General features: G+C 44.0%; 3 protein-coding genes across 3 annotated transcripts in view; 2 read left to right on the forward strand and 1 right to left on the reverse strand.

Moving 5' to 3' along the window:
* Nucleotides 1–6,359, forward strand: part of LOC146572191 (uncharacterized) — a 23,769-nt gene extending 17,410 nt beyond the window's left edge. The window contains exon 15 of the mRNA XM_085278476.1: nucleotides 5,982–6,359. Within this exon, the coding sequence (XP_085134602.1) occupies nucleotides 5,982–6,359 (378 nt within the window). The remainder of the gene's footprint in view (nucleotides 1–5,981) is intronic.
* On the forward strand, nucleotides 5,816–9,653 carry LOC146572192 (uncharacterized). Its single transcript, XM_085276197.1, has 4 exons — nucleotides 5,816–7,141; nucleotides 7,839–7,937; nucleotides 8,637–8,820; nucleotides 9,085–9,653. The coding sequence occupies exons 2-4, from the start codon at nucleotides 7,915–7,917 to the stop codon at nucleotides 9,343–9,345; spliced, it is 468 nt and encodes a 155-aa protein (XP_085132323.1). The 5' UTR covers nucleotides 5,816–7,141; nucleotides 7,839–7,914; the 3' UTR covers nucleotides 9,346–9,653.
* Nucleotides 9,632–12,141, reverse strand: LOC146572193 (uncharacterized). Its single transcript, XM_085276196.1, has 3 exons — nucleotides 11,833–12,141; nucleotides 11,442–11,723; nucleotides 9,632–10,949 (listed from the first exon to the last, which is right to left on the reverse strand). The coding sequence occupies exons 1-3, from the start codon at nucleotides 12,047–12,049 to the stop codon at nucleotides 9,919–9,921; spliced, it is 1,530 nt and encodes a 509-aa protein (XP_085132322.1). The 5' UTR covers nucleotides 12,050–12,141; the 3' UTR covers nucleotides 9,632–9,918.
* Nucleotides 12,142–25,774: the final 13,633 nt, after the last annotated feature.

Consider the following 25,774-nt stretch of genomic DNA (forward strand, 5'->3'; position numbering starts at 1 on the left):
AGACGTGTTCCGCTGCTGAAGCCAGTGCATGTCCAGGCCCGTCTGAAGTTTGCCAGAGAGCACATGGATGATACGGCAGAGGATTGGGAGAATGTCATGTGGTCAGATGAAACCAAAGTAGAACTTTTTGGTATAAACTCAACTCGTCGTGTTTGGAGGAAGAAGAATACTGAGTTGCATCCCAAGAACACCATACCTACTGTGAAGCATGGGGGTGGAAACATCATGCTATGGGGCTGTTTTTCTGCCAAGGGGACAGGACGACTGATCCGTGTTAAGGACAGAATGAATGGGGCCATGTATCGTGAGATTTTGAGCCAAAACCTCCTTCCATCAGTGAGAACTTTGAAGATGAAACGAGGCTGGGTCTTCCAACATGACAATGATCCAAAACACACCGCCCGGGCAACAAAGGAGTGGCTCCGTAAGAAGCATTTGAAAGTCCTGGAGTGGCCTAGCCAGTCTCCAGACCTCAACCCCATAGAAAATCTGTGGCGGGAGTTGAAAGTCCGTGTTGACAACCCCAAAACATCACTGCTCTCGAGAAGATCTGCATGGAGGAATGGGCCAAAATACCAGCTACTGTGTGTGCAAACCTGGTAAAGACCTATAGTAAACGTTTGACCTCTGTTATTGCCAACAAAGGTTATGTTACAAAGTATTGAGTTGTATTTTTGTTATTGACCAAATACTTATTTTCCACCCTGATTTACGAATAAATTCTTTACAAATCCTACCATGTGAATTCATGGATTTTTTTTTTCACATTCTGTCTCTCACAGTTGAAGTGTACCTCTGGTGCAAATTACTGACCTCTGTCATCATTTTAGGTGGGGGAACTTGCACAATCGGTGGCTGACTAAATACTTTTTTGCCCCACTGTAGGAGAGGTGGAGAATGAACTCAACCTGGGTGTCTATTGTCTTGTGTAGTTTGGGAGTTAATTGGATGATGGGGTGGGTGCAGTTTTCTCTGGTGAGGAGTCGGGTGGGCTGCCCCGGACTCTGTGGGGCTGGGCGGTGCTGCAGCTGCGGGCCCTGGTCCGGATGGGCCTGGGCCCCCTTGCCCTGGTGGGTTCCGGAGTGTGGGGGTGCCTACTGGGGTCAGCGGAGGAGCTGGCCCCAGGGAGGGGCCACTTGCCCCTCCCTTTCTTCCCTCCCCATCCTCAGCTGCCTCCCTATTCCCGCTCTACCACACCCACCCACACACGCAGGGCTTGGGGTGCAGGTATCTCACCAGGGTGCAGGGGAGGCACTCCCCCTCTGTCCCCTTCTGGCCGCCTGTGCCTCAGTTTTATTCTGCAACCTAGACATCCACATTACTCACACTCTCACATAACACATACATATAGGGCCTTGGGGGTGGGCACGTTTTACAGCATCCAGAGGATGGTCGGTGTACTCCAACCCACCTCTGGCGCTGGTGCCCTACCCTCAATTTTAAATGCATTTAGACACTAAGGGTTTTCGGGAAGAGCCGTGCTGCTCTCTGAGAGGAAGCTAGTACCATGCTCTCCTGTGTTTTAAATGCACTTTAGAACAGCACACAGCAACACTACATATGAGCGGGCGTAGGGAGGTTTGAGGTCTTCACTCACCCCGGTTCTGTTAGCCGTCAGGGCTGGGGGGCTGGGAGGAGGTGCTGGCCGTCTCCTTTGGGGCTCTACTCAGCTCTTCCCAGGAGGGTGGCACGGTTCCCCCCCCCCCCCCCTTTGGTGGTCCTCCTCGGGTCCTTGTACTCTGGGGCCTCTGGATATCTGGGGCCTGGATCTCCTCTATACCTGCTTTATACCCTGGTGGACGGGGCTGTGGCTCCCCACACTCCCTAGCAGATCGTTACATGGAGAAACCTTTGGAATGCAAGCATGCTGATCCACACAGGTATGCACACAGGTGTACACACGGGTGTTCACCGACGCGGACTACACCTTTCTTGGCTGCTGCCTCAAAGCACACTGTGCGCTGTCTATCTTGCGTGCTGCACAATATCATTTATTATTTAGTATCTACTGTTAGCTAGCTAGTTTATTGTGATGGTGCTGTTTTTTTATTATGTTGCTCTTTGTTGTTTGCTTTCTCTTCTGTTTTTTTCCTCCATACAGGTGATCCAGGTGTTTTGTTTGGGTTTTTTTTTTTGTTTTTTTTGTTTTTTTTCTCTCTTCCCCCCCTTCTCACCGTCTCTTCTCCCCTCTGGTTTTGTTTCTCTCCCTCTCTTTCTTTCATTCTTTCTCCCTGTCCTATCCCCCAGTCATGTCTGTCCCGTTTGTAGCAACTGAAAATAAAATAAATTCATAATTATAATAAAGGTCAATCAAATGGACCAATATGGCAAGGCCATGATGATCCACTTGGTAAAATAAATCCGCTTGGCATCTTTCTTGGCCTTAAGACAACAATTCTGATGGCTAAAGATCCAAACGGGACACAAAAAAAAAAAAGAAAGAAATTATTCAGACGTATCATCAAGCTTTGATAGTTAAATGCTCAGCCAGGTCCCCGTGCCAAATACACCCAGACAGATAAATTAGACAAACCAGAAGTTAGTGCTTCTTGATAGCAGCCTCAGAACTTTTATAACCTCTCAGTTTCACTGTGGCTCAGGCCTGTTAAGCACTTGTCTCTGTATTGCGCAGGATTTTTAATGACTTCTTCACAGTTATGTCGAGGATAATAATAAGAGCTGATGAAAATGAGGGCAGAGCCAGGCTACTTCATGTCTCAGCACAAGTGGGAATCTGTCTTTCTGCCATCACCTGCTAGCAAATTGGCAAGCAGGTAGTAACAACACTGTATAATTAACACATAAACACACTCAAGTATGCCTGAGTTTTGTTCACTGTGCCAAAAATTTATTTTGGCATTGGCTTAGGATTTTTTTTTGTCTTACTTGATGTAACAGTAGCTTCATGCTTTATTAAAAAAAATAATTGTAGCTTCACATATCTTTCATCTCCATAAGAATGATGTTTTAATGGATGATAAAAACTCTGATAAAGTCTTAAACTAAAATAATGTTAAATATTTGATGATAACTGTAAATTTGCTTTAGTTATTAAGAGTCCATATAATGTGGTACAAAAAAGTCAGAATTAATAAAACAAATTGCTCACCCTTTCTGTCCATACAGATTTTTATTTTATTTTAATATACATGGGATTTGTTGGTATCATTGGGATCATTGTCCTATTTCGTGGTCGTAGGTCAAACGTTTAATGAGATGGTCTCACATAAATATTTTGGTACACAAAGTTCATGGTTGACTCAATAACTACAAGGTGCCGCAGTTCTGCGGTTACAGGGCAAACCCAAATCATGACCTTTCCTTCACTGTGCATGACACTTGGTATGAGGTGTATGTGCTGAGATCCTGTGTATGGTTTCGGCCATGGTGCATCAGAAGAACATCTGAAGTTAAAACAGCATTAAATAGTATTATTTTACTATTGTTTTAACATTTGTCTCTTCCTTCATCTAGGGTGTGATGAAGCGTCGTGAATGTGTTGAATCTTTCCGGTCAATGGTTTCGCCAAAAGAAAGATCACGTGAAGCACCCTGACATCTGCTGGTCAATCGATGTACACCAGGAGTGCTGTGATATTACATGTGGGCTACACGCCAGTGGATATGTATGGTCTATGTACCATATGATGTTCTGTAGAATATATATATATATATTAGGGGTGCAACGATACACAAAATTCACGGTTCGGTTCGGTTCGATACTTTGGTGTCACGGTTCAATATTTTTTCGATACAAAAAAAATGTTCAAGCATTTTTAATTTGTCATTTATTAAAATTATAAATATATATTTTAACTCAAAAGTACAGTTTTTAAATTTAACCCTAACCCTTGTGCGTGTTTTTTATTTTGACAGCGAATGCACACCTGCGGACCACTTATGTGCAGCCCCGGTTATTTAGCTCGTCATATTGCAGCCACAGAAATTATTTTGTCCATGAAACCATAAAGCTGCACTTTCTTTTTGCCTTATAGTCTCATTTGTCATAACTTCTCCGTTTTGTGATAAGCTCTTTGGCTGTCACTTCTTCACCCTGACCTGTCTTATTTGGCTCAGCAGAACTGAAATGCTTTTACACACGCACTCACATAAGCTCAGCGATTCTCTGCGCGATCAACCTCTCACATGTTTAAGCTTGCTGCGGGAGATTTCACTTGTCATGTTTCCATAGTAAGCTAACGATTAATAAGACGATGTCAGAGGAATTGGTGCACAAATTATCATCACTCACAGATCAGTGCTGTCGCTCTCTATACACAGTTCGCACGATTGCAAAGTGAAAGCAAAAAAACAAGCGCAAATTCAAACGCGACTTCAATATGTCACATATTGACAGTGGCTCACCGATGCCAATGACATAATTACCCAGCTACATTTCTGAAAGAATGCAAAAGCATTGACATATATTTTTCCTACAATAGCCCGACGGGCAGGGAAGAGATAGAATTTTGGTAGCCCGTCTGAAAAAAATCGCTAGCTCCGGGACGTCGGGCTAGCGATTTTGCGAGCCCTGTATCTGATTGAGGAATCACTCATCTTTGGAAAAGAGAGTTTATACAGAGAAATGGCTCTTTCCAAAATAAAAGCTATACTATCCGCTTCTTCTGGGCTATATTCTCAGCAGCATAAGGAGAATCATGTGCTAACAGCTGTCTAAATGACTCGGCTAAAGTTAGTAGCATGCTTGCTTTTTTTTGTCTGCTTCCACTTGTCTTTGCACTAGGATGATGTCGGAGTAAATGTGCAGTCATATTCGTTGTGTTACCACTAGTGCTTTCAGGTTAATCTCGTTGAAATGACCTTAACGCCACAACACGGCAAATCTCCGTTAACGAGCTACCGCCGATCGCCCCGTGCATGGGGCTAGACGGCCAACACGTTAACGAGCTAACTGCGCTAACACACTAGTTCACACCAATGTAATTGAGCATTGCATGGCACATCCAACATACTGTTTTACTTTAGTCCATGACTCGCTTACCTTCAGGGTCATACGTCACATGAAAACCAAAATAATTCCAAACGCCAGATCTGAATGAGAGTGGGGGAGGTCCATGTTAAAAGGAGAGCTTAACTTCTGTCTCGCTAGCTTGCCCTGCGCTCTTCCTTCTGACGATGCTGTCTGTGTTGAGCGCTCAGTGGATCTGCGCTGGACAGTGCAGCCTAGGCGGAGTAGTCGAACACAGATTCACTGAGCGCTCAACACAGACAGCATCGTCAGAAGGAAAATTGATAAAATAAATTACAAATGTTGTATTGTTCGATACATATGCGTACCGAACCGAAAGCACTGTATCGAACGGTTCAATATCGATACGAATATCGTTGCACCCCTAATATATATATATATATATATATATATATATATATATACACACCCAGCACGCCCCTGCGGGCGGTTTATCCTTCAAGCTCGGGTCCTCTACCAGAGGCCTGGGAGCTTGAGGGTCCTGCGCAGTATCTTAGCTGTTCCCAGGACTGCGCTCTTCTGGACAGAGATCTCCGATGTTGTTCCCGGGATCTGCTGGAGCCACTCGCCTAGCTTGGGAATAACCGCACCTAGTGCTCCGATTACCATGGGGACCACTGTTACCTTCACCCTCTCGAGCTCTTCTCTGAGCCCTTGGTATTTCTCCAGCTTCTCGTGTTCCTTCTTCCTGATATTGCTGTCATTCGGAACCGCTACATCCGCTACATGTGTATATATATATATATATATATATATATATATATATATATATATATATATATATAAAATGCTCCCTAACTGCTGATAATTTTTGATGGCACCATCATGTGCTTACAATCTCCTTGCAAGCTCATGATGATTCTCAGAATCAGCTCAGATCCAGTTCTGTCATGGTCCGGGTGTGTGCCAGTGTGTCTCCCTCCGAGCCGGCGTCTCCACCCCTGGGAGGGGCCTCAGTGTTTTTGCTGATCGCTTACATCTGTGGGTAATAGTTGGGTTGCGGTCACGTGGTTCTGATGACGTGCGGAGGCAGCGCGATTTTTGAGTGGAGGGCGGAAGTAAACATGGAGGACACTGTGGAGAGTCAGGAGAGCAGCTATTGTGCAACTTTAGACCCCGTTTCTCGGGAGAGATATAAACAGATAGTTAAAAAATATATCGGACGTGATCCGTATTCTTTGAAAATGTCCGAATACACCACAGAAGTAAAGGATTTGCCTACTATCGAGGCTGTGGATATCACCAACTACTTGGTCCTCCAGACTTCTTACTACACTAGGCAGCAAATGAAAGCTTTCAAGAGTCTGGAGGCGTACAATTTTTTTTGTCAGCGGGTGGGTCCACAACCTTGGAACAAAACGTCTCCGTGATGGATACAGTTTGGTGTTTGCAAGGGTGAGTGTTTGTTCTTATATTGCTTTATCTTAAACACGCTAACAGTTAGCGGTAGCGGCTTTAACGTCAACAAACATGCCACATCCTTAGGACTTCGTTAGAGTGACAGTTGTTTGTTTCAAGGTAAACCATTCTCAGCGGTCTAACGAGACACCTCTGAAGACTTGGGTAATTGCAAAGGAGGATGGAGAAGTGATTGCAGCTCATTGCAATTGTATGGCAGGGTTAGTAGCCTAATTAAGTAGGATGTTATTGCAATGAGAACACACACATACACACACACACACACACACACATATACGCATAGGGCACTGCTAGCATTTTGCAGGTGTACTTCAGTAGTAGTGGGGAGAGAGTGTTTTCTTTTAGCTAAGAATTCATCAGCTAAGAATTTGTGTGATTGCCTTAGATCCCTCATGACACTCAGATGCATTTTTCAGATAGAGGGTAGAACTATTCAGTCATGTCATCACCTAGATAATGATTTCTCTATAGGCTGTTGAGAAAGAGTTAATGAATAAACATGTTACTTCAAATAAAGTGCCATTGCACATTAGTATTAGTAAGCTATGCATCATCAAAATGTACTGTAAATATTGCATTTCATGTTAAAAAGATTATGTGCTCTATTTCCAGACTATCAGAATCATGCTCGCACGTTGGAGCTGTTCTTTTTGCAGTTGAAGCTGGGGTGAAAATGAGAGCGACATGCACATCAGAGCAGTGCAAGTGGCTGATGCCATCTCATGTTAAAAAGGTAAGCCAAAAAGCAAAATGTAGGATAAAGAATGTTATATTGGGACTTCATGTGACAGTAGGATAAAATATCTTCCCCTATACTGCTACCTTGTCGTGGTGGGGAAGCTTGAGTGCCTCAATGACCCTGTAGGCTATACCGGCGGGGGCTTCAAGCTCCTGGTAGATCTAATCAAGCCGGGCAGGTTGCAGGTGAGGGGTCAGACAAAAGGCAGTACTTTAATAAATGAAGAGTTCTATTCCAAAACGCTATAACAGCATTTAAAAGCCATTTCCTTTTTCATGACTAACATAACCATGACTGCAGAACCGTATACTGTATATCACACCCTTCTCATGCATGCCTCAACACCCTAGCACTTGTTTTCTGCGCACACACACACCTGACTGCAGCACTTAATATATTCACATTTCTCATGCATTCCTCAATACTCACAACTCCTCACACCACATTTTCATCAACATGGAACTGCTTACTTTCCACTCCTTTTATACCCAGCACATGGCACCTCCATCCCCACCCAACATACACACACACACACTTCACTGCCAACCAACCACTATACCCAGCCTAAAACACACATACTCACTCCACTGCCATCACTGTTCAATTTCGAATATTTTTGGAAACGAATATATAGCGTTTTGGAAAAGAGCTTTTTAAATTTTAATGATCTTCTTTGGCTTAATTTTTCCAGATTCCTGCTTGCCCAGTAACTCTGATTGACTTCTCTTCAGCAAAGTCAAAAAAACGAAAGCTTGAGTGTTCCATTGATGGCTGCACAAGTACACAAAAGGTTGGGAAATCACTTCCATGCCCAAGAGTGCAGAGAGATTCAGAGACATACTGTAGGTTTTTTGAGAGTTTAAGCAAAAACTGTCCAAGGAGTGCAGCACTGATGTCTAGGGAACCTTACCACAAAGAATTTGTCCCCCAGTGTAGCATGCTTCCTAAAACTGTGCCTGAGTACAGAACACCAGAGACACTCCAGCTCCCCCCCCAAAGACCTTGAAGAGCTATGCCTGGACTTCCCGCTTGAAGAGCTCACCCTGTCCCAAGTCCAGGCTGTAGAGAGGGCGACTCGAAGTCAGAGTGCAAGCAGTATTTGGTTTAGGCAAAGAGCTGGACGCGTAACTGCCTCTAAGCTGAAACAAGTTCTTAAGACCAACCCCCAGCAACCATCAAAGAGCTTGATCAAGGCCATATGCTATCCAGAGGCATATAGGTTCACCACAGCTGCTACAAGGTATTTAGGGTTTGATGTAGGGTAAGGCAGAGTTAAGATTTGGGGTATGAAACTGTCCATAACTGTAACTAAAAAAGTGTTATGAAGATGGAGGTTAGTTATAGGCTTATACGGCTAGGGTTATACAGGGTAAGAACTAAGTATAGTTTAGGGTAATGGCATATTGTATAATACATCACTTTACTGTTTTACACATCCAATACTAAGTAATAATTTCCTTTTCATGTTTGGCATGTGTACTGTTTATAGTTATGGATGCAAACATGAAGCACCACCCAGAGGAGCATATGAGAAGCTTATGAGCCAGGAGCATGCAGGCTTCTCATGTATGGACAGCGGTCTCTGGCTGAACCCCAAGTGGCCATACATGGGGTCCTCCCCTGATGGGATAGTCACTTGTGACTGTCATGGAACTGGCATCTGCGAGATTAAGGTATTGACTCTGTTGTAGTCAAGGCCATAGGTGTGACATCTTTCCATAAGAATCAGTGAACTGAGTAAAAATGCAGGAAATACCTTTTCTAATTTCTAATCTATTGTTCAATTAAGATAAGATGAGGCTTTATTGTCTGTGTCAAATAGACATTTGTTTTGGGCAATGAGAGATTATGATAACACAGACCACACCCATCATCTTTGCTTCTTCACTGTTTCATCAGATAAATCTTGATTGTTGTTCTCATCACTGTGATTTTAGTGCCCACACTCTCAGAAAGATGCGGTCAACCTGCGCATGCGTGCTGGGGAGAAGGGCTTCTGCCTCATCAGTGACGGGGATAATGTCACACTGGACCCAACTCATGACTACTATTACCAAATTCAGGCACAGCTTCACATTGCAAATGCAGAGTACTGTGACTTTGTTGTGTGGAACCGCAATGACATATTTGTTGAAAGGATTTTGCCTGACCTTGAGTTTTGGGATGATGCGATTCCTAAAGTTGAGTGTTTTTTTTAGAAACAGTATACTCCCAGAAATACTGGGACAGCAAGTTACAAACATACATGTGTAATGTGATAAAAGGACGACAACATAATGACATTTTGAATATTGTTATGACCTGATGGTAGTCATTATGAGTTCTGGCTATTGTATTTGCTCTGACGTAGCATTAGAGCACAAATTGTCATTTAATTTTATTGTACATTTAATTGTGTCATTTAAGTGTTGTGTAACACTACACAATGATTAAATGCTATTGAGGCAGCATAATAATACATTGGTGGTTTATTTACAAGATTAGACTTTTAAACAAATAAACAAAATAGATTGCAATCCATCTCACAGTATAATACTGTACAAACTGCCAGCACAATATGACAGTTGGAGAAAAATATTTCATTTGAAAACATTTACAGACTAATCAGGAGTCAGGACTTAGGTACTACTATTACTCTACCCTGTTCTACTTATCACCAGAGCCAAGCAGCAGATACTGGACACTACTCTTCCTCTCCACCCCCTTCTGTGAGCCGTGACAGTGACAAGACATTTAATTTTTTTTAACTGATTGATTACCACCCACCCCCCTTACTCCAGTGGGACAACAGACTCGGAGAGATTTGATAAGGCACAACAAATTACCCCAATCTTGTCGATCAATGCATGTGTCTCACCTGGCTTTGTGGACATGTTCTCTATTGGCATAGCCCTGCTCTGCAGAATTTGATATTTCCTCCTGACTAAACCTATGACTCGCTCAACATGGATACGCAAATTGGCTATTTTCCTTGTCTCTGCCACTTCATAGGCTGACAGCTGTTTTCTCCCTTTAGTGAATGCCGGTGTCTGTAGTGAAGCACAGTAAAACCCCACATTATCGCCAATATTGAACCCACGATCTGCAAGGACAATATCTCCAGGTAACAAGTTCTTTAGGAGGCCACTCTCTATTGTGATCTGCTTATCGCTAACTCTCCCTCCCCAGGCAGAAGATATGTAAGTGACATAGCCTTGGGGGGCAACACCAATCAAAAATTTTACAGTGTGATGGTGCTTGTAGTTGGACCAAGTTTGAGCTTGTGCAAGAAGATTAGATGGTCTCTCAATAAAGACTTCAAAGCAATCAACAATCACAGCCACTTTACATCCAAATGCCTGTCTGAAACTCAGTGGCATCGTAGCTTGAAGAACATGTCGCTCTGGCCACTCAATTAGGAACTCTAACCTTTTATGAAGTATGTCAATTACTTTATGCCAAACTCTAGAAGCAGTGGACAGAGAAATATTGAACCTGAAAGCTAAATCTTTCAGGGGCAGATTTAGTCTCAGCCTCAGCAAAACTAGTATGAATTGTTCAAATTTGGACAACAAAGACATAGGTCCCGAGGTGATATAGGGCTCGCACAGTTCAAAAATCTGAATTAAAACTAAGAAGTTGGGGAGCCCTGTGTAGAACTTTGTCTTGTCTTCATTTTTTTCAAAAGCCTCCTGGCTGAACTGTGTGTCCAGAGCCTTGCTCCGAAGATCAACCAGCTCTGCTGTGTTCTGTCTCAAAACATCCTCCATCTTCTCGATGTCATCCATCGTCAGCTCTGTCTGGCATCCAGCATCCGCACAGCCTGCAATATAACAGTGGGGGAGCATAATCAGCATAATAGAGGCAACCTCAATTTTTACTCATTTTCACTGTAGGAGTTTTTTAGTGGGCTATTAGAATCTGGTGTAATGTGTTTAATTCACTATGTTAATTTAATGTAATTATTTTTTTTAATCAACAAAAAAACATGTTGCGTCTAAACAAAAAATATATTTATATGTTTCTCACCACAGAAACCTTACATTACGGATATCTTTACTTATCTGTGAAAGGAGACTGTCTGGAATCTGGCAATATAAGAACCATAGCAGTATACAAAAACCTGTGGTGTGTGCCTGATGGTAATAAGTGCCACTTTTTCTTTTTTTCTGAATAAAATGGTATGGATTTACTCTGTGATTAAAAAATCACAAACATGTAATATGTAACTTGGACCATAATCATTACAGATAATGGCATCTTTTTCTCTTTGACATGATTCTTGTTTGTTTTACATCTCAGCACAATATCTTACCTGGATAAGTGAATGTCTCATTCACACTGAAGTCTTCTGGTTGTGGATTCTCAGCTGGAAGCTGCAGTTCGGGGTTCTCCACTGTCACTAGGCTCAAATCCGGGCTCTCAGCCGTCTGTTGCATATCCAAAATCGCCTCTGCACATCGATGCTGTTCTGCCTTAAGCTTCATTCTTTTCTCTCGTTTGAGAACTGATTCCGATCTGGGTTTTCGTTCGTAGCCGAGATTGACCGTCGGAGCCCAGTCCTCCGACTCTTCGTCATCCAAAGCACTTGGGCAGCCTATAGTCCCAATCAAGTCAATATTAGACTACTAACTTAAAAGCACTAAGTAAACGAGAATTTAACGACAACCTAATGCTAATAAGTTCGTTTGCAAACATAACATTACCTCTGACGAAGTGGTCGCTGCAGACACGGGCATTGGCAGACTCTGCTCCTCCCGACTGTAAACGTAAATTTAAAATCCATTTTTTCCTACGTTTTTCGGTTAGAATTTTCCATTTTTCTCCTCTTCGTTGGGCTATTTTTGGTACCCTAAAATACCGTTTATCAGTTTCTCTGGTCGACCTACTGGAGCATCCGTAAACACAACAGGACATAGGCATTTTGCGTACTGTCTGTCTGTGATTTTGCGCTTATCTTTTTCACTTCCGACCGCCAGTCAAATTTCGCGCTTTACGTCGACGTCACGTCTACGTCAAATGAAACCTAGCTATTAGCCGGGGACTCATAAGGCCAGCGTTCTCAATCTCTCTTCGCCAGATTCTCTGCTAACATCAGTCAGTGCAGGCCACCACCATAATTCCCTACGTGTTTTTGTGAATCACCTTGCCTCACTATATGTTTGTTTTTTGTGCGCCTCTTCTTAGCTACACCTAACTGTCAACCCCTGTCGAAGAGCTTCTACTTGGATGCTGGACCTTCTGGCAGTCCCTCAGGCTATTACCAAAATTACCTACCTGCCTCTCTGCCTCCACGCCAGGAGTTTTTTGGATTTACACACCCGGACTACTCACCCCTCTATGTCATCTCCAACCTCCGTTGGCAAGTACGCAGTACGAAGGAGGATTCTGAGCCAACAATATATTCATATGCCTCCTTATCTGTGTTTTGAACATTTGCATTCTGTTACAGTGACCCCGACCTTTTCCTGGACCCTATGTGACTTGCTTTCCAGTCCAATCCCTGGAATAGCTGTCCTCTCTGACCCGGACCAGATCGTTACTTAGTTTAACGTCTACTCTCACCTTTTGTTTATGAATATTTTGTGTAAACATTAAACATTATTCTTAAAACATACTTACGAGCTGTTCGGCGTTTTGCGTTTGAGTCCTGTCACTCGTCTGAAACGGTCTCGGCCGTAACAGTAGAATCTGGCCAGCAGTTATGGACTCAGCAGACGCGGAACGGTCAGCCATTCAGAGGCAGGGGGCGATATTAGGAAGTCATGAACAATCTATTCAGTTCCTGTTAGCCCAGCAGCAGACTCTTAGAGATGGCCAAAGTAAAATACTGGAGTCCCTCCAGGCTCTACAAGCGGATATTTCTACTGCTGCTGGTTCCGCCTCGGGCCCCGCGGGCCAAGACTCCGGTACACCAGCTCCTCTGCCTCAACCTGTTGCCGTTGCATCTCCACCTACATCAGCTTTCCGTGATGCTACGTCCCCGGAGCCCGAACCATTTTCAGGGGATCCAGGGAGTTGTAGCGGGTTTTTGCTTCAGGTCGACCTTGTTTTCGGTCGTTCTCCACGCACATTTATTGCGGATTCTAATAAGATATCTTAAAACCGGTTGGCCTGGCGACGCTCTGCGTGGGGTGTTTTTCCGGGCATTGAACGAGGGTATGAAAGACCAGCTTGCCTCCCGTGATGAGCCAAAATCTTTTGAGGAACTGGCGTCCCTCTCCCTTCGCATTGACAACAGGTTGCGTGACAGGGAGAGGGACAGGAACTACAAATCCCAGCGCCGTTTACCGCGCTCGTTTCCGGGTACGTCACCGTCGCCGCCTCCGACTGTGGACTCGCATGAGTTTGTCGCCTCGGCTTACGTCACTAATCCCGAGCCGGAGCCTATGCAGATTGGCCGGTCACGGTTGACACCGGAGGAGAGGGAGCGGCGGCGTCGGGCTCATGCCTGTTTTTACTGTGGCTCGCTGGAACACTTGATTGCTGCATGCCCGAAGGAGGGAAAAGGTGTCGCCCGCCGGTAGAATCGGGGATACGGGTGGGCGGTTCGAATTCTGGTCAGAAACCCCGTTTACAACTCCCTGTCACCTTGGAGATGCTACAGATTACTCATTCGTGCACAGCCTTATTAGATTCTGGTTCTGAACAGAATTTAATCAGTCTCGATCTCGCTGAACGATTAGGCGTTCCGCTCGTGCGCCTTGAGCCGCCCATTCCAGTTAGAGCGATTAATAACCAGGTTTTCACTAAAATTTCTTTTCACACTGGTCCAGTGTCACTGTGCACTTCGGGGAATCATAGGGAGAAACTCACCTTTTTTGTCCTCGATTCACCTGATTCTCCGCTCACTTTGGGTTATACCTGGCTGTGCTTACACAATCCGCACTTGGATTGGGAGGGGCAAAGGGTTGTCAGCTGGAGCCCTTTTTGCCACTCAAATTGTCTGACTTCCGCCCGTTTTCCCGGCCCGGGGGAGGCTACGGGGACTGACGAATATGTCCCCGATCTCTCCGGGGTGCCGCCTGAGTATCATGATTTGCGGGAAGTATTCAGTAAGATCAAAGCGCAGTCTCTACCGCCCCATCGTCCTTATGACTGTGCGATTGATTTGCTCCCCGGAGCGTCCCTGCCCAAGAGCCGGTTATATAGTATCTCTAGGCCAGAACGTGCTGCGATGGAGGAGTATATTAGGGATTCACTAGCGGCTGGGTTAATCCGTCTGTCTTCATCCCCCGTGGCGGCTGGGTTTTTTTTTGTAGACAAGAAGGATGGGTCTCTTCGGCTGTGTATTGATTTCAGGGGCTTGAATGACGTCACTATTAAAAATAAGTATCCCTTGCCACTCATTAGCTCCGCTGTTGAATCGCTACAGGGTGCCACGGTGTTCACTAAGTTAGATCTTCGCAATGCTTATCATTTGGTGCGAATCCGTCAGGGTGACGAGTGGAAGACCGCGTTTAATACCCCCCTGGGCCATTTCGAGTATCTCGTTATGCCTTTCGGTTTAACGAACGCTCCAGCGGTGTTTCAGGCCCTAATAAATGATGTCCTACGGGATTTCATCGACCGTTTTGTGTTCGTCTATTTAGATGACATTCTTATTTTTTCTAAAACTTTGGCTGAGCATCATTCACATGTCCGAGCTGTCCTTCAACGCCTCATGGAAAACAGACTGTATGCCAAGGCTGAGAAATGTGAGTTTCATTTGACATCGGTCTCTTTCCTGGGATACATTTTGGCAGGGGGGCAGGTGAAGACGGATCCGGCTAAGGTGAAGGCGGTCACGGACTGGCCTGTGCCTTCTACTCGCAAGCAACTCCAGGGGTTTTTGGGATTTGCGAATTTCTATCGTCGGTTCATAAGGAACTACAGTCTGGTGGCGGCTCCGCTTACACGCCTTACCTCTACGAAGCTTCCGTTCGGCTGGTCCGCCGAAGCAGACGGCGCGTTCACGAAACTGAAACATCTGTTTTCTACTGCGCCCGTCCTCGCTCAACCCGACCCGTCTAAGGCTTTTATTGTGGAGGTGGATGCTTCTGATGTGGGGGTGGGGGCTGTGCTTTCACAACGTGCCGGCCCCTCCTCTAAGCTGCGACCGTGCGCTTTTTTTTCTCGGCGGCTTTCACCAGCGGAACGGAACTATGATGTGGGGGACCGGGAACTGCTTGCCGTTAAGTTGGCGTTGGAGGAGTGGCGTCATCACCTGGAAGGCGCGGCGCTACCGTTCCTGGTGTGGACGGATCATAAGAACTTGACGTACCTACGCGGTGCGAAGAGTTTGAATGCACGTCAAGCTCGTTGGTCGCTGTTTTTTGCACGTTTTAACTTTTCCATTTCCTATCGCCCGGGTTCCAGCAACACCAAACCGGATGCCCTCTCTCGGCAGTTTGACTCAGACGCGGGTCCGGCGGAGTTTTCCACCATTCTTCCGGCCGGCTGTACGGTGGGGGCTATTACCTGGGAGGTGGAGGACGCCATCAACCGGGGCCTCCGGACGGAACCGGATCTGGGCACGGGACCGACTAACCGGCGTTTTGTTCCCGCGGCTGCTCGCTCCAAGGTACTGGAATGGGTGCACGCTTCGAGGTTTGCGTGTCACCCGGGCAGGGGCAGGACGACTTCTATGGTTAAGAGACATTTTTGGTGGGCCACTCTGGACAAAGATGTTCGGGAATATGTGGCTGCGTGCCCTTTGTGTGCCAGGTGTAAGTCGCGTACTCACCGTCCTGCTGGGCTGTTGCAGCCGTTATCTACGCCTCATCGCCCTTGGTCCCACATCGCCCTGGATTTTGTTACGGGACTCCCGGTTTCGGCTGGGAAGACCACTATTCTCTCGGTCGTGGATCGGTTTTCTAAGGCTGCTCATTTCGTCGCTTTGGAGAAGTTGCCCACTGCGGCTGAGACGTCTACGTTGTTGTTGGACCATGTTTTTCGGCTTCATGGCATTCCTGTGGAAATAGTTTCGGACAGGGGTCCGCAGTTTTCGTCCCAAGTTTGGGGTTCTTTTTGCGCTGCTTTGGGGGCCAGGCCTTGTCTGAGCTCTGGTTACCATCCTCAGACGAACGGCCAGACGGAACATTTAAATCAGGAGCTTGGGGCCGCACTCCGCTGTGTGACCTGTCATAACCCTGCGACTTGGGCCTCGTATCTGCCGTGGGTGGAATATGCCCACAACTCCTTGGTTTCGTCTGCTACTGGGCTGTCACCGTTCGAGGCCTCTTTGGGTTATCAGCCGCCCCTGTTTCCGGAGGAGGAGGCTGATCTTGCTGTCCCCTCGGTCCAGCATCATCTGCAGCGCTGCCGTCGGGTCTGGTCTCGTATGCGGGAGTCGCTGTTGCGAGCTGTGGCTCGCCAACGTGGCTGTGCCGACCGTCGCCGGTCTCCTGCGCCTGTTTACTCGCCGGGGCAGAAGGTGTGGCTCGCCGCGAAGGACATCCCTCTCAGGGCATCCTCCCGCAAGTTGTCTCCTCGTTACATCGGCCCCTATTCTGTGGACAGGGTCCTCAGCCCCACGGCTGTCAAGCTCCGTTTGCCTGCTGCCTTGCGGGTTCACCCGGTCTTTCACGTTTCTCAGGTGAAGCCGGTGGTGTCTAGTCGTCTGTGCCCGCCTCCGGTGCCCCCGCCTCCCGCCCGGCTCGTTGACGGGCACCCTGCGTTCTCTGTCCGGCGCATTCTGGATGTGCGGCGGCGGGGTAGGGGGCTGCAGTTTTTGGTGGACTGGGAGGGTTATGGGCCGGAGGAGCGTTCTTGGGTTCCTCGTTCTTTGATGCTTGACTCTGTGATGGTTTCTGATTTTCTTAGGTCACGTCGTGGGGCGGGTGCTGGTCGGCTGCCAGGTGGCGTCCCTTGAGGGGGGGTACTGTCATGGTCCGGGTGTGTGCCAGTGTGTCTCCCTCCGAGCCGGCGTCTCCACCCCTGGGAGGGGCCTCAGTGTTTTTGCTGATCGCTTACATCTGTGGGTAATTAGCCGGGGACTCATAAGGCCAGCGTTCTCAATCTCTCTTCGCCAGATTCTCTGCTAACATCAGTCAGTGCAGGCCACCACCATAATTCCCTACGTGTTTTTGTGAATCACCTTGCCTCACTATATGTTTGTTTTTTGTGCGCCTCTTCTTAGCTACACCTAACTGTCAACCCCTGTCGAAGAGCTTCTACTTGGATGCTGGACCTTCTGGCAGTCCCTCAGGCTATTACCAAAATTACCTACCTGCCTCTCTGCCTCCACGCCAGGAGTTTTTTGGATTTACACACCCGGACTACTCACCCCTCTATGTCATCTCCGACCTCCGTTGGCAAGTACGCAGTACGAAGGAGGATTCTGAGCCAACAATATATTCATATGCCTCCTTATCTGTGTTTTGAACATTTGCATTCTGTTACAGTGACCCCGACCTTTTCCTGGACCCTATGTGACTTGCTTTCCAGTCCAATCCCTGGAATAGCTGTCCTCTCTGACCCGGACCAGATCGTTACTTAGTTTAACATCTACTCTCACCTTTTGTTTATGAATATTTTGTGTAAACATTAAACATTATTCTTAAAATATACTTACGAGCTGTTCGGCGTTTTGCGTTTGAGTCCTGTCACTCGTCTGAAACGGTCTCGGCCGTAACAAGTTCACACAAATAAATAATTCCCGTGTGTTTTTGAAAGCTTGAATCATGAATCATAACGAGGCAGTCACATCATTTCAGAGGAGCCTCTTTTGTCTTTCGTCATGTGATATTCTGAAGAACTATATGGACCTCAACATGGGCTTCATTTGGACACGCCCCCTTAAGTGTAACTAACCGGTACAATGATAACAGCAGGAGGAGAATGCAAACTTGATTTGTTTTTTGCAGATAAAATCAAAAAGTCAGTCTATTGATCCGCTATTCTGTAGTCGATCAGGAGGTACTTTATAGGTACAGAAATGTCCAATAATATCCATAACAAAATTATCATACAGTCCGAAATTCTGCTCTCCAGTCAGCTATGAAGTGCTTGTTAAGCAATGCATTGTAACCATTGCAGTGTTTGTGTAGGGGCATGCATGTAGATCTACAAATAATGCAATTACAATCATAATAATTAAAGATAGTCAGCCTACTTTTATTTAAATTTTATTGTCATGTTAGATGAGAAAATGTTGAAAATCTGAATAGATTGTAAACTCTGCAGTCCTGAAATGCAGAGTTATGGCAATGAAATTCTTTACATAATTTCAGCGTGCAGGAAATTTTTGGATGGGCCAGTAATCAAATCATGATGATGCACTGCAGCCAAACTGCTTTCTGCACTAACACAATAACATTATAAAAGTCAGAGCAGTCAAAACAAGAAACCTACTGCCCATGCTGAAAATCCTCCCCACAACATGCACAGAGTCAGAAGGCTACAGAAGGGTATCCTGTATGTGTCTTTTTTTAAGAACCTAAAGAAACCTGATGTGTCACTCTGACACCTCAGCAGCTTTGATAAAAAAAAAAAAAGTTATTTGACACCACAGGGAAGGAAATGTTACAGCTGCTTTGAGAAGCTTATTTTTTCATAATTTTGACCAACTTTTTACTCCTTAAATCATTTTCCCTTTATTTGTTTTCCAACAACACTCACACAGGAAAACCCTTCTGTTCCCAGTCTGTTCCCAGTCTGTTCCCACTATGTCTATTCTTGCTGCTTATTGCAAAGCGTCTGTGTCCACGTCCTGATTCGGAGTTAATTCGATGTTTCCTCCTTCATCTGGAACCTAGTGTGACCTTCGGAGCGATGCCATGATGTCACCTTAATTTGAGTGTGTGTATCACATGTGAGCACAAAAGCACACACACACCGCAAAAAACACCAGCTCTGCTACTTCCCTCCAAAACCCCTTCTTTACACAGCGTAGCATTGTTTCCGAGCCAAAATTACCACATCAGCAGCACTCCAAATACACCCCACATCCTTCGCTCCCAACCTGGCGACAATGAGAGAGAAATCCTTCTTTTGGAAGAGGAGAGACGGGGATTTCTTCTCTCCCCAGTTCCCAGCGTGGTAATAGCTGCTGTGAGAGCTTTACTAATTGGTTTCTTAATCTTTTGAAATGGGTAAAATAAAGTATCAGAGAGGGTGAGAGAGGCTGAAAATGAGAATGATAAAAAAGAGAGAGGCTCATGTGCTCGTGTCTTTTTTAAATGTGTGTTGTTTGCAGTTTGTCTTACTCTGGAACGGTGTATGTGAACACACAAAGTGCAAGTGTACAGTATGTGTGTGGTCTGTGTGTGTGCATGAATGCCGGCCTGACCGTGTATGTTTGTGTGTGTGTGTGTGTGTGTGTGTGTGTGTGTGTGTGTGTGCACGGGGGGGAGGGGGGGGCAATACTTCCTGATGATTCATCAGTGGAAAACACAATTAACTCCCTCACTGCCTCCCAATTATTTCCGTAGAGGAGATTAAAGCCTCCCAACTGAGACGATGAACAATCGAGGACACACAATCATCTGAATCAAATGTTCCACTGGTCAGACCGTCCAGCGGAGTCTGTTTTCACATTGTGGACTCATAGCTTCCCTACCAGCTGTCAGCTGGGATAAGCCTGTCAATCCAAATGAACCGCTTCTTGTTTTCTTTTTCTTTCTTTTTTTGGTCACTCTAAACCAGCTGTGCCAATTACAGTTATGTTGATCATCACCTTACATACATAAATCAATTGGCCGACATTATTATGGGAGGTGATAGAATTGGAGGAAGAGGAAAAGGGAAGAGGTGTGAACCCTCTGCAGCTGGCTGGATGTGGCAGATAGTCTGTATCAGGACACATTAGGGAAAAAAGTTCTAAATGGGTTGAATTATAACATATGTTAAAAGTAATCATTAGTTTTGTCCCTTATTTCTCTTTCAGATTGTTTGTCCTCTTTATCCTTAAAGGGTACACATGTCAGGATTGTTGTAATTGTTATTATTCTGAGTGATTTGCCATCTTTATTGTTTGATTTAAAATCAACAGTAGTGATGTACAGAGGCAAGAATTTATATGTAATGCTAACAGAATAAATACTGTGTACAGTGTGTTCTGAAAAGATGACACATGCTCTATGTTATCACGTTATCACTAATATATGAGGTGTGATTAAAATCTGAGACTCAAAAGAGCCTTTTAATTTAACTTTACCTGATCTTTAACTGGACCAGTTCATGTCTAAGGTAATCTTCTTCAATTCAATTTCAATTCAATTTTATTTATATAGCGCCAAATCACAACAAAAGTCACCTCAAGGCACTTCATACGCCCATGCAATCTTTAGCATCTGAGTTATTTTTTTGGTCTCTCAGTGAAAGTCCCACTCACTACTTTGCGCTTGTGCCTCTGCAGTATACAATAGATCTTATTTTCTTATTAATAGATCCTAATTTAAATTTTGTGGGGTGGCCAGTGGACCCTAGGCCCCCCATTTGTGGTTCCCCTGCCCTCACCTTGTCAAAATCTCAACTTGATATTCATTTTTAGGTAGCAGAAGAACTCACAGTGGCTGAGCAGATGAGCTGTGGCAGCAAAACAGTTCAAGAGGACGTCATACCACCACAAAGTGGTACTGACAATCTGAGCTGATGTGGCCTTGGACAAATTGAAAAGTGTTGAAAACGGCAGGATCATCGATAGGAGCCCAGCTCTTCTTACAATGAGGGCGACGATTCCTTACCTGGACTCTCCTTTGAAATTCATTTTGGAAATCATAACTTCCACAGCCCCCGTCCTCCTACAGACTAAAGATCAGAGTCATCAGATAACAGTTACATTGTTATCATCGCACATCTCAAAAGCCAGCACCTGTGACGCTACAGAAGTGCACTGGCACACGTGGCATGACGCACAGTGTAATTCCCTCTAAAAAAAAAAAAAAAAAAAAATGAAAACAGTTTATGAATTTGATATGTTCACTTTGGACTATTTTTTAAAATTTACATGATTTTCAAATCACTGCATTATGTTTATATTCAAAATCTCCTATGGCTACAGTACTTATGAAATCCTGAGCTCATCTCAAGGAGTTTATCCTGTTATGCATTTTTCCCTTTGTACCCTTTAAACTGTCATCATGATGCTTTCTGATAGTTTTGTAACATTTCATCTCACTATCTCTAAACATTTAGCCAGCACAAAAACTGATTTGATGCAACACATAAATATTGGCCACCATCGATCACATTTTGCATTAACCAGGTCAGTCAACAAGGCCGACACACTAATAGCAACAATTGGTCAATACATCAGTGAACCAGTATATTTTGCACAGGATCTTTTTTGGAACATTTTGCAGGAATGGCAATGTAATAATCGAAGAGAAATTGATAAAGTGATGCAAAGATAATTGTGAAATTATGTGAAATTAAAATTTGCCTTGAGTCTAATATCCACCACAGGAGGGTGAGGGTCAGAAGGCTCAGACAGAGCATCATAAAATCTTCGCTGATCATCTGAGTCATGCAGAATTTGCATGCTCACACAATAATCACTGAAGAAACAGCTGAACTGTTTTTTTTTTCAGTTTTCTTTAAGCAAAACACAAGAAGTGTAGCAATAAGATCATAAATAGACTATTTTGATTGTACATGTAACTCAGAATTCAATACATGCTAATCCTAGAGTGCAATATAATACTTGCGTGTGAAATCCCACCTGCACATACGAGGTATTCTTTGGTATCAGTGCCTCGCTGTACGAGCTCCTACAATATTTTCAGCAAACATGCATCTTGTTGGGACTGCATTTTTTCCCCCCTTTTTCCCTTCACTGATTTTTCTTGTTTTGGAAGCCAAATTTGGTTTGGAGGAGAATGAGTTCCTTCACAACAGCTGCATGTTGGAAAATAATAAATTGGGATTACCAGACGCCCTCTCACTAATGTGAATGAGCAGCATCATAGCTTTGACAAAAACCTTACATAACAGTACATACATACAAACTTTACATACCATTTAAGTAACCCACAGCACTGACTACACACTGAGAGACATAAATGGGGTTTATCACTACTACATGTCTTTCCATGTGTTTGCTGCTGATTGTGCTAAAAGCTTCTGTGGTTGCAGTTCTTCTTTGGCTGGTTGTTTCTCCAACCAAACTCCCTGCATGCACCATTTTCATAAAAAGTGCCACTCGTGTTTAGACCATTAATTAGCTTTTGTGAGCTGGTTGTAGAGTGAATTACCATTTGGCAGTGAAGCCAAATGCAATTACGGTCATAAGCTCCAAACCTCAAGATGTGCCCCACCTTTGTGAGCAGTGCCAGATCTTTTGTTTCTTACTTTTCCTTACCTTTGTCTGAGTCGTGGAAAACATTTCCATTACTTCTATGTGTGAGTGCCTGAAGTTAAGAGAAAGGCACTTTTTAACAAAGTAACAAAGTAAATCCTGTACATGCTGGGGATCATCGCTATAGCATCTCCTAGCTGTGTTTTTGCCTCATTGCTTTGATTTCCTTATCTGAACAAGCAGCTTTTTTTTGTCTTTATCATCTGAACATGCAGACAGAGAATACAGATTGTAACAACAGTACAAGAGGTACTCGCTCAGAATCAGCGGTGTTTTGTCCCGGGGCTCTGATAAGAAAGTAGCAACATGTCTGTCCCGTAGTAGAAATGTTCCTCAGTTATATCAAAGGAAGACATATCCAGTTACATTGTCCAGTTACAAAACGTCCCATATATTTTAAGGAACAACAATGTTTGCAGCATTTTTCGTGGTGTGCACTCTGAGTGCTTTCAGCTTCAGTCAGTACGTCTGTTTCTGATGGGTGGGAGGTCCAGCACTTACTGTATACCCCTTCCAGTTAAGCTGGCTTTCTGTCTTCATGACTCTGACTTCACACAGCACAAGGGCCCTGTGTTTTCAGTTTCCCAAATAGGCCTAAATAAAGCATTCTGTCAGAGCCTTGTGGCCTGAGATCAACAGGCGAGTGGAAAGGGTGGTGGTGGTAATGAGGTGACGTTACATATAGGTGAATGCCTGCATGTATGAGATTGTAATCCTGGATAAGTCTCTCTAGCTGGCTTGGGACCAAATATTCCTGCATAACACAATAGGTTTTGGCACATATCCAAAAGTGGACTTGCTCTGGGTTTAACAGCGCAATCCATTCTGACCTTTTTTATTTTTCTTTTCTTTTGAAAGAGCTCATAATAACTAATGTCGCCTGGCCTGAAGAGAGATTGGAAGGGAAAATGTGCGTAAAGGGTTTTTTTTTCCACCATGTGTTTGGTTTTGTGAATAAAGTTGGGGATAACCCTTAAACCCGCCCTGCTCATAAAACTTTTTATCCCCTGCTGGATTAACTGTAACGGTCTCTGTGTCTCTTAAACACTTTTTTTTTTGGCTTGCTGCTCATTATCTCCAACATTTAATTCTTCTGTTTTCATTTTACTCTGGTCCCACTGGTGGCATTCCCATATTCTAGAAAACAACAGTTTGGGCGGTGGAGCTGAGTAAAGCAAACCTTGCTGAAGTGCCATTGAACGCAGACACTAAACATAGTGACATGTCTGGGAACTGTAAAAAATGAAAAGGAAAATGAAAATGAAAAGAAGAAAAAAAAACATGATACAACTAACTTTTCCCCTGGGTTCGTATAAATAAACTTTATATCTTGGAAAGTTATGTGGGAGAAAGACAGAACAGATTTATGTGGGAGAAAAAGAAGGAGAGGAGGAAAGAAGAAGGAGAAGAGACTGTAAAGAAAAAAATCTCCTAGTTAGAATACAATATATAACAATTAACAAAAATAGATATAATCAAAAAAGAGTCAAGATTATAAAGCAACACACTGGAGTTCATAAAGGAGACATTTTCACACCAGCCAATGACATTTAATTTGTGATTTCACCAAGATTCACTTTTTTTCTCATCTCACAATGCTGATTCTCATATGCCATATATAGTTGTGGAAATTGTTGCTGCCCTCAGAAATTCTCAAAATTGAACAAACATGATAAGTGGCATGTTATTTGTCCTGTGTTTAACTCTTTGCCCATTCAAAGCCTTTCCTGGACTGAGATGTTGTCATGTTTTAGGCCTGCTCATTGAACAAAATGACTGGGTGTGCATCAGCTGCCTATTTAGCTACCCTTGGAAAACCCGACGAACTACTCTGATAGTCTTTATTGATATACTGAGATGTCATGATTGATCATTAAGGGTTCAGGGGAGGTTGTCAAATGTTGTCTTTATGGAGGAAAGACTTTAAGATGCAGAAATTAAGGATCATCACACACAGACCTTGAGACCAGTTAGCCAATCCAGTATCACGGCTTCCCCTGCTGGTACTGCAACTTCTGCATACGTGTCCATGTCATGCTTTGAAAAGGCAAAGTGTGAACTGGACACAGTGGACTGGTATGTCTATTACATGCTTTGCCATGAAATTGGGTTACAATCAGTCAGCAATTCCTTGGTGCTAGGGAAAATCTGTATTACCCTACTGGCTGGTGAATAGGTCTTAGAGGTTGTTGGCAGTTGTTGGGTGTAAGTGGTTTCAAAAATGGTGCTTCACCAAAAACCTCTTTGTGTGCAAACACAAACGCTAACTCTCTACAGAGTAGTACTGACCCTTATTACTAAAGTGCAATATTAGAACAGAAACAGGGAAGGTTCTCATCTGAAATAAAATCTGTGCCTTACTGTTGAAATCAACAAACTAAGAAACAACTTTTAGGCGAGCAGCTACTGTTTCCCCTTTGCATTGTACTCTTCGCAGTATCACTACTGCTTTGCGAGTAATTGGTGAGTGTTTTCAAATGAGTCATCGTCTTCCTTACAATTAATGGCAAGTAAATTTCTCTAAATTCACCTAGCAACAGCAAGCAATCCCTTGCCAACCAGTCATATTTTTGATGTCCACCCAGCTTTTCACCTTCTTTTACCGTTGTCTGACAGCCCTGAACATTACTGTATGTTATGTGTCTGTACAACAACTTGGAGACCAGTGTATATAATGTACACCGAATAATGATGACAGTGGACTTGTACATGACAAAAATTTACTGATGTACTGGTCAATGAAATAAATGCTGTTTGATACTATACATAGATCCGTCTCATCATATTAGCCGGAGATGTTGTATTTTAAGAATGATATGATTTTACCAAGGAAAATATTAAAAAGCAAGATATGTTCATCCAGCTGCACATAGTTTGAAGACAGTTAGCTCTGCTGATAAAGAAATTTTAACATTGCCAGCTAACCAGATCAACCCTGGAACAAAACAAGATAGACTTGAATTTGAATGCGTGAACATTGTCTAACATTAGCCAAAAGAAGGGCAGCTCAGTTTTTTGGTTTTTGCAAACAAGCCTCTATGAACTTAATGCACTGCTGATGTTGACTGCCTTGAAATAGAAGTCATCTGCTTTGGACTACTTTGCATAGTTTAACTTTGAGCTTCTCTGCAGAAAAATTCCACTTACTGCTGACTATAAAGTGATTTAATATGAGTCAGTGGATCCAATTGAAGGGATGAGCTAAATCCCCACAATTATATGTTAAGTAATAGCAAGCTGTCTTAAGTGTTCTAATCTTGCTCTCTGGATCAGTGCTTTTGAAGTGCAGAAATTTGTCAGCTTTGTGCACCAGTTCATTTAACCCTAATCTGTTGGAGTATTGACTGCTCCACACAAAAGGAATGTTT

This window comes from Mchenga conophoros, linkage group LG6, assembly GCF_057382185.1.
Source record: "Mchenga conophoros isolate Kocher_MC1m ecotype Shallow Benthic linkage group LG6, M_conophoros_male_GT1.1, whole genome shotgun sequence".
NCBI lineage: Eukaryota > Metazoa > Chordata > Actinopteri > Cichliformes > Cichlidae > Mchenga > Mchenga conophoros.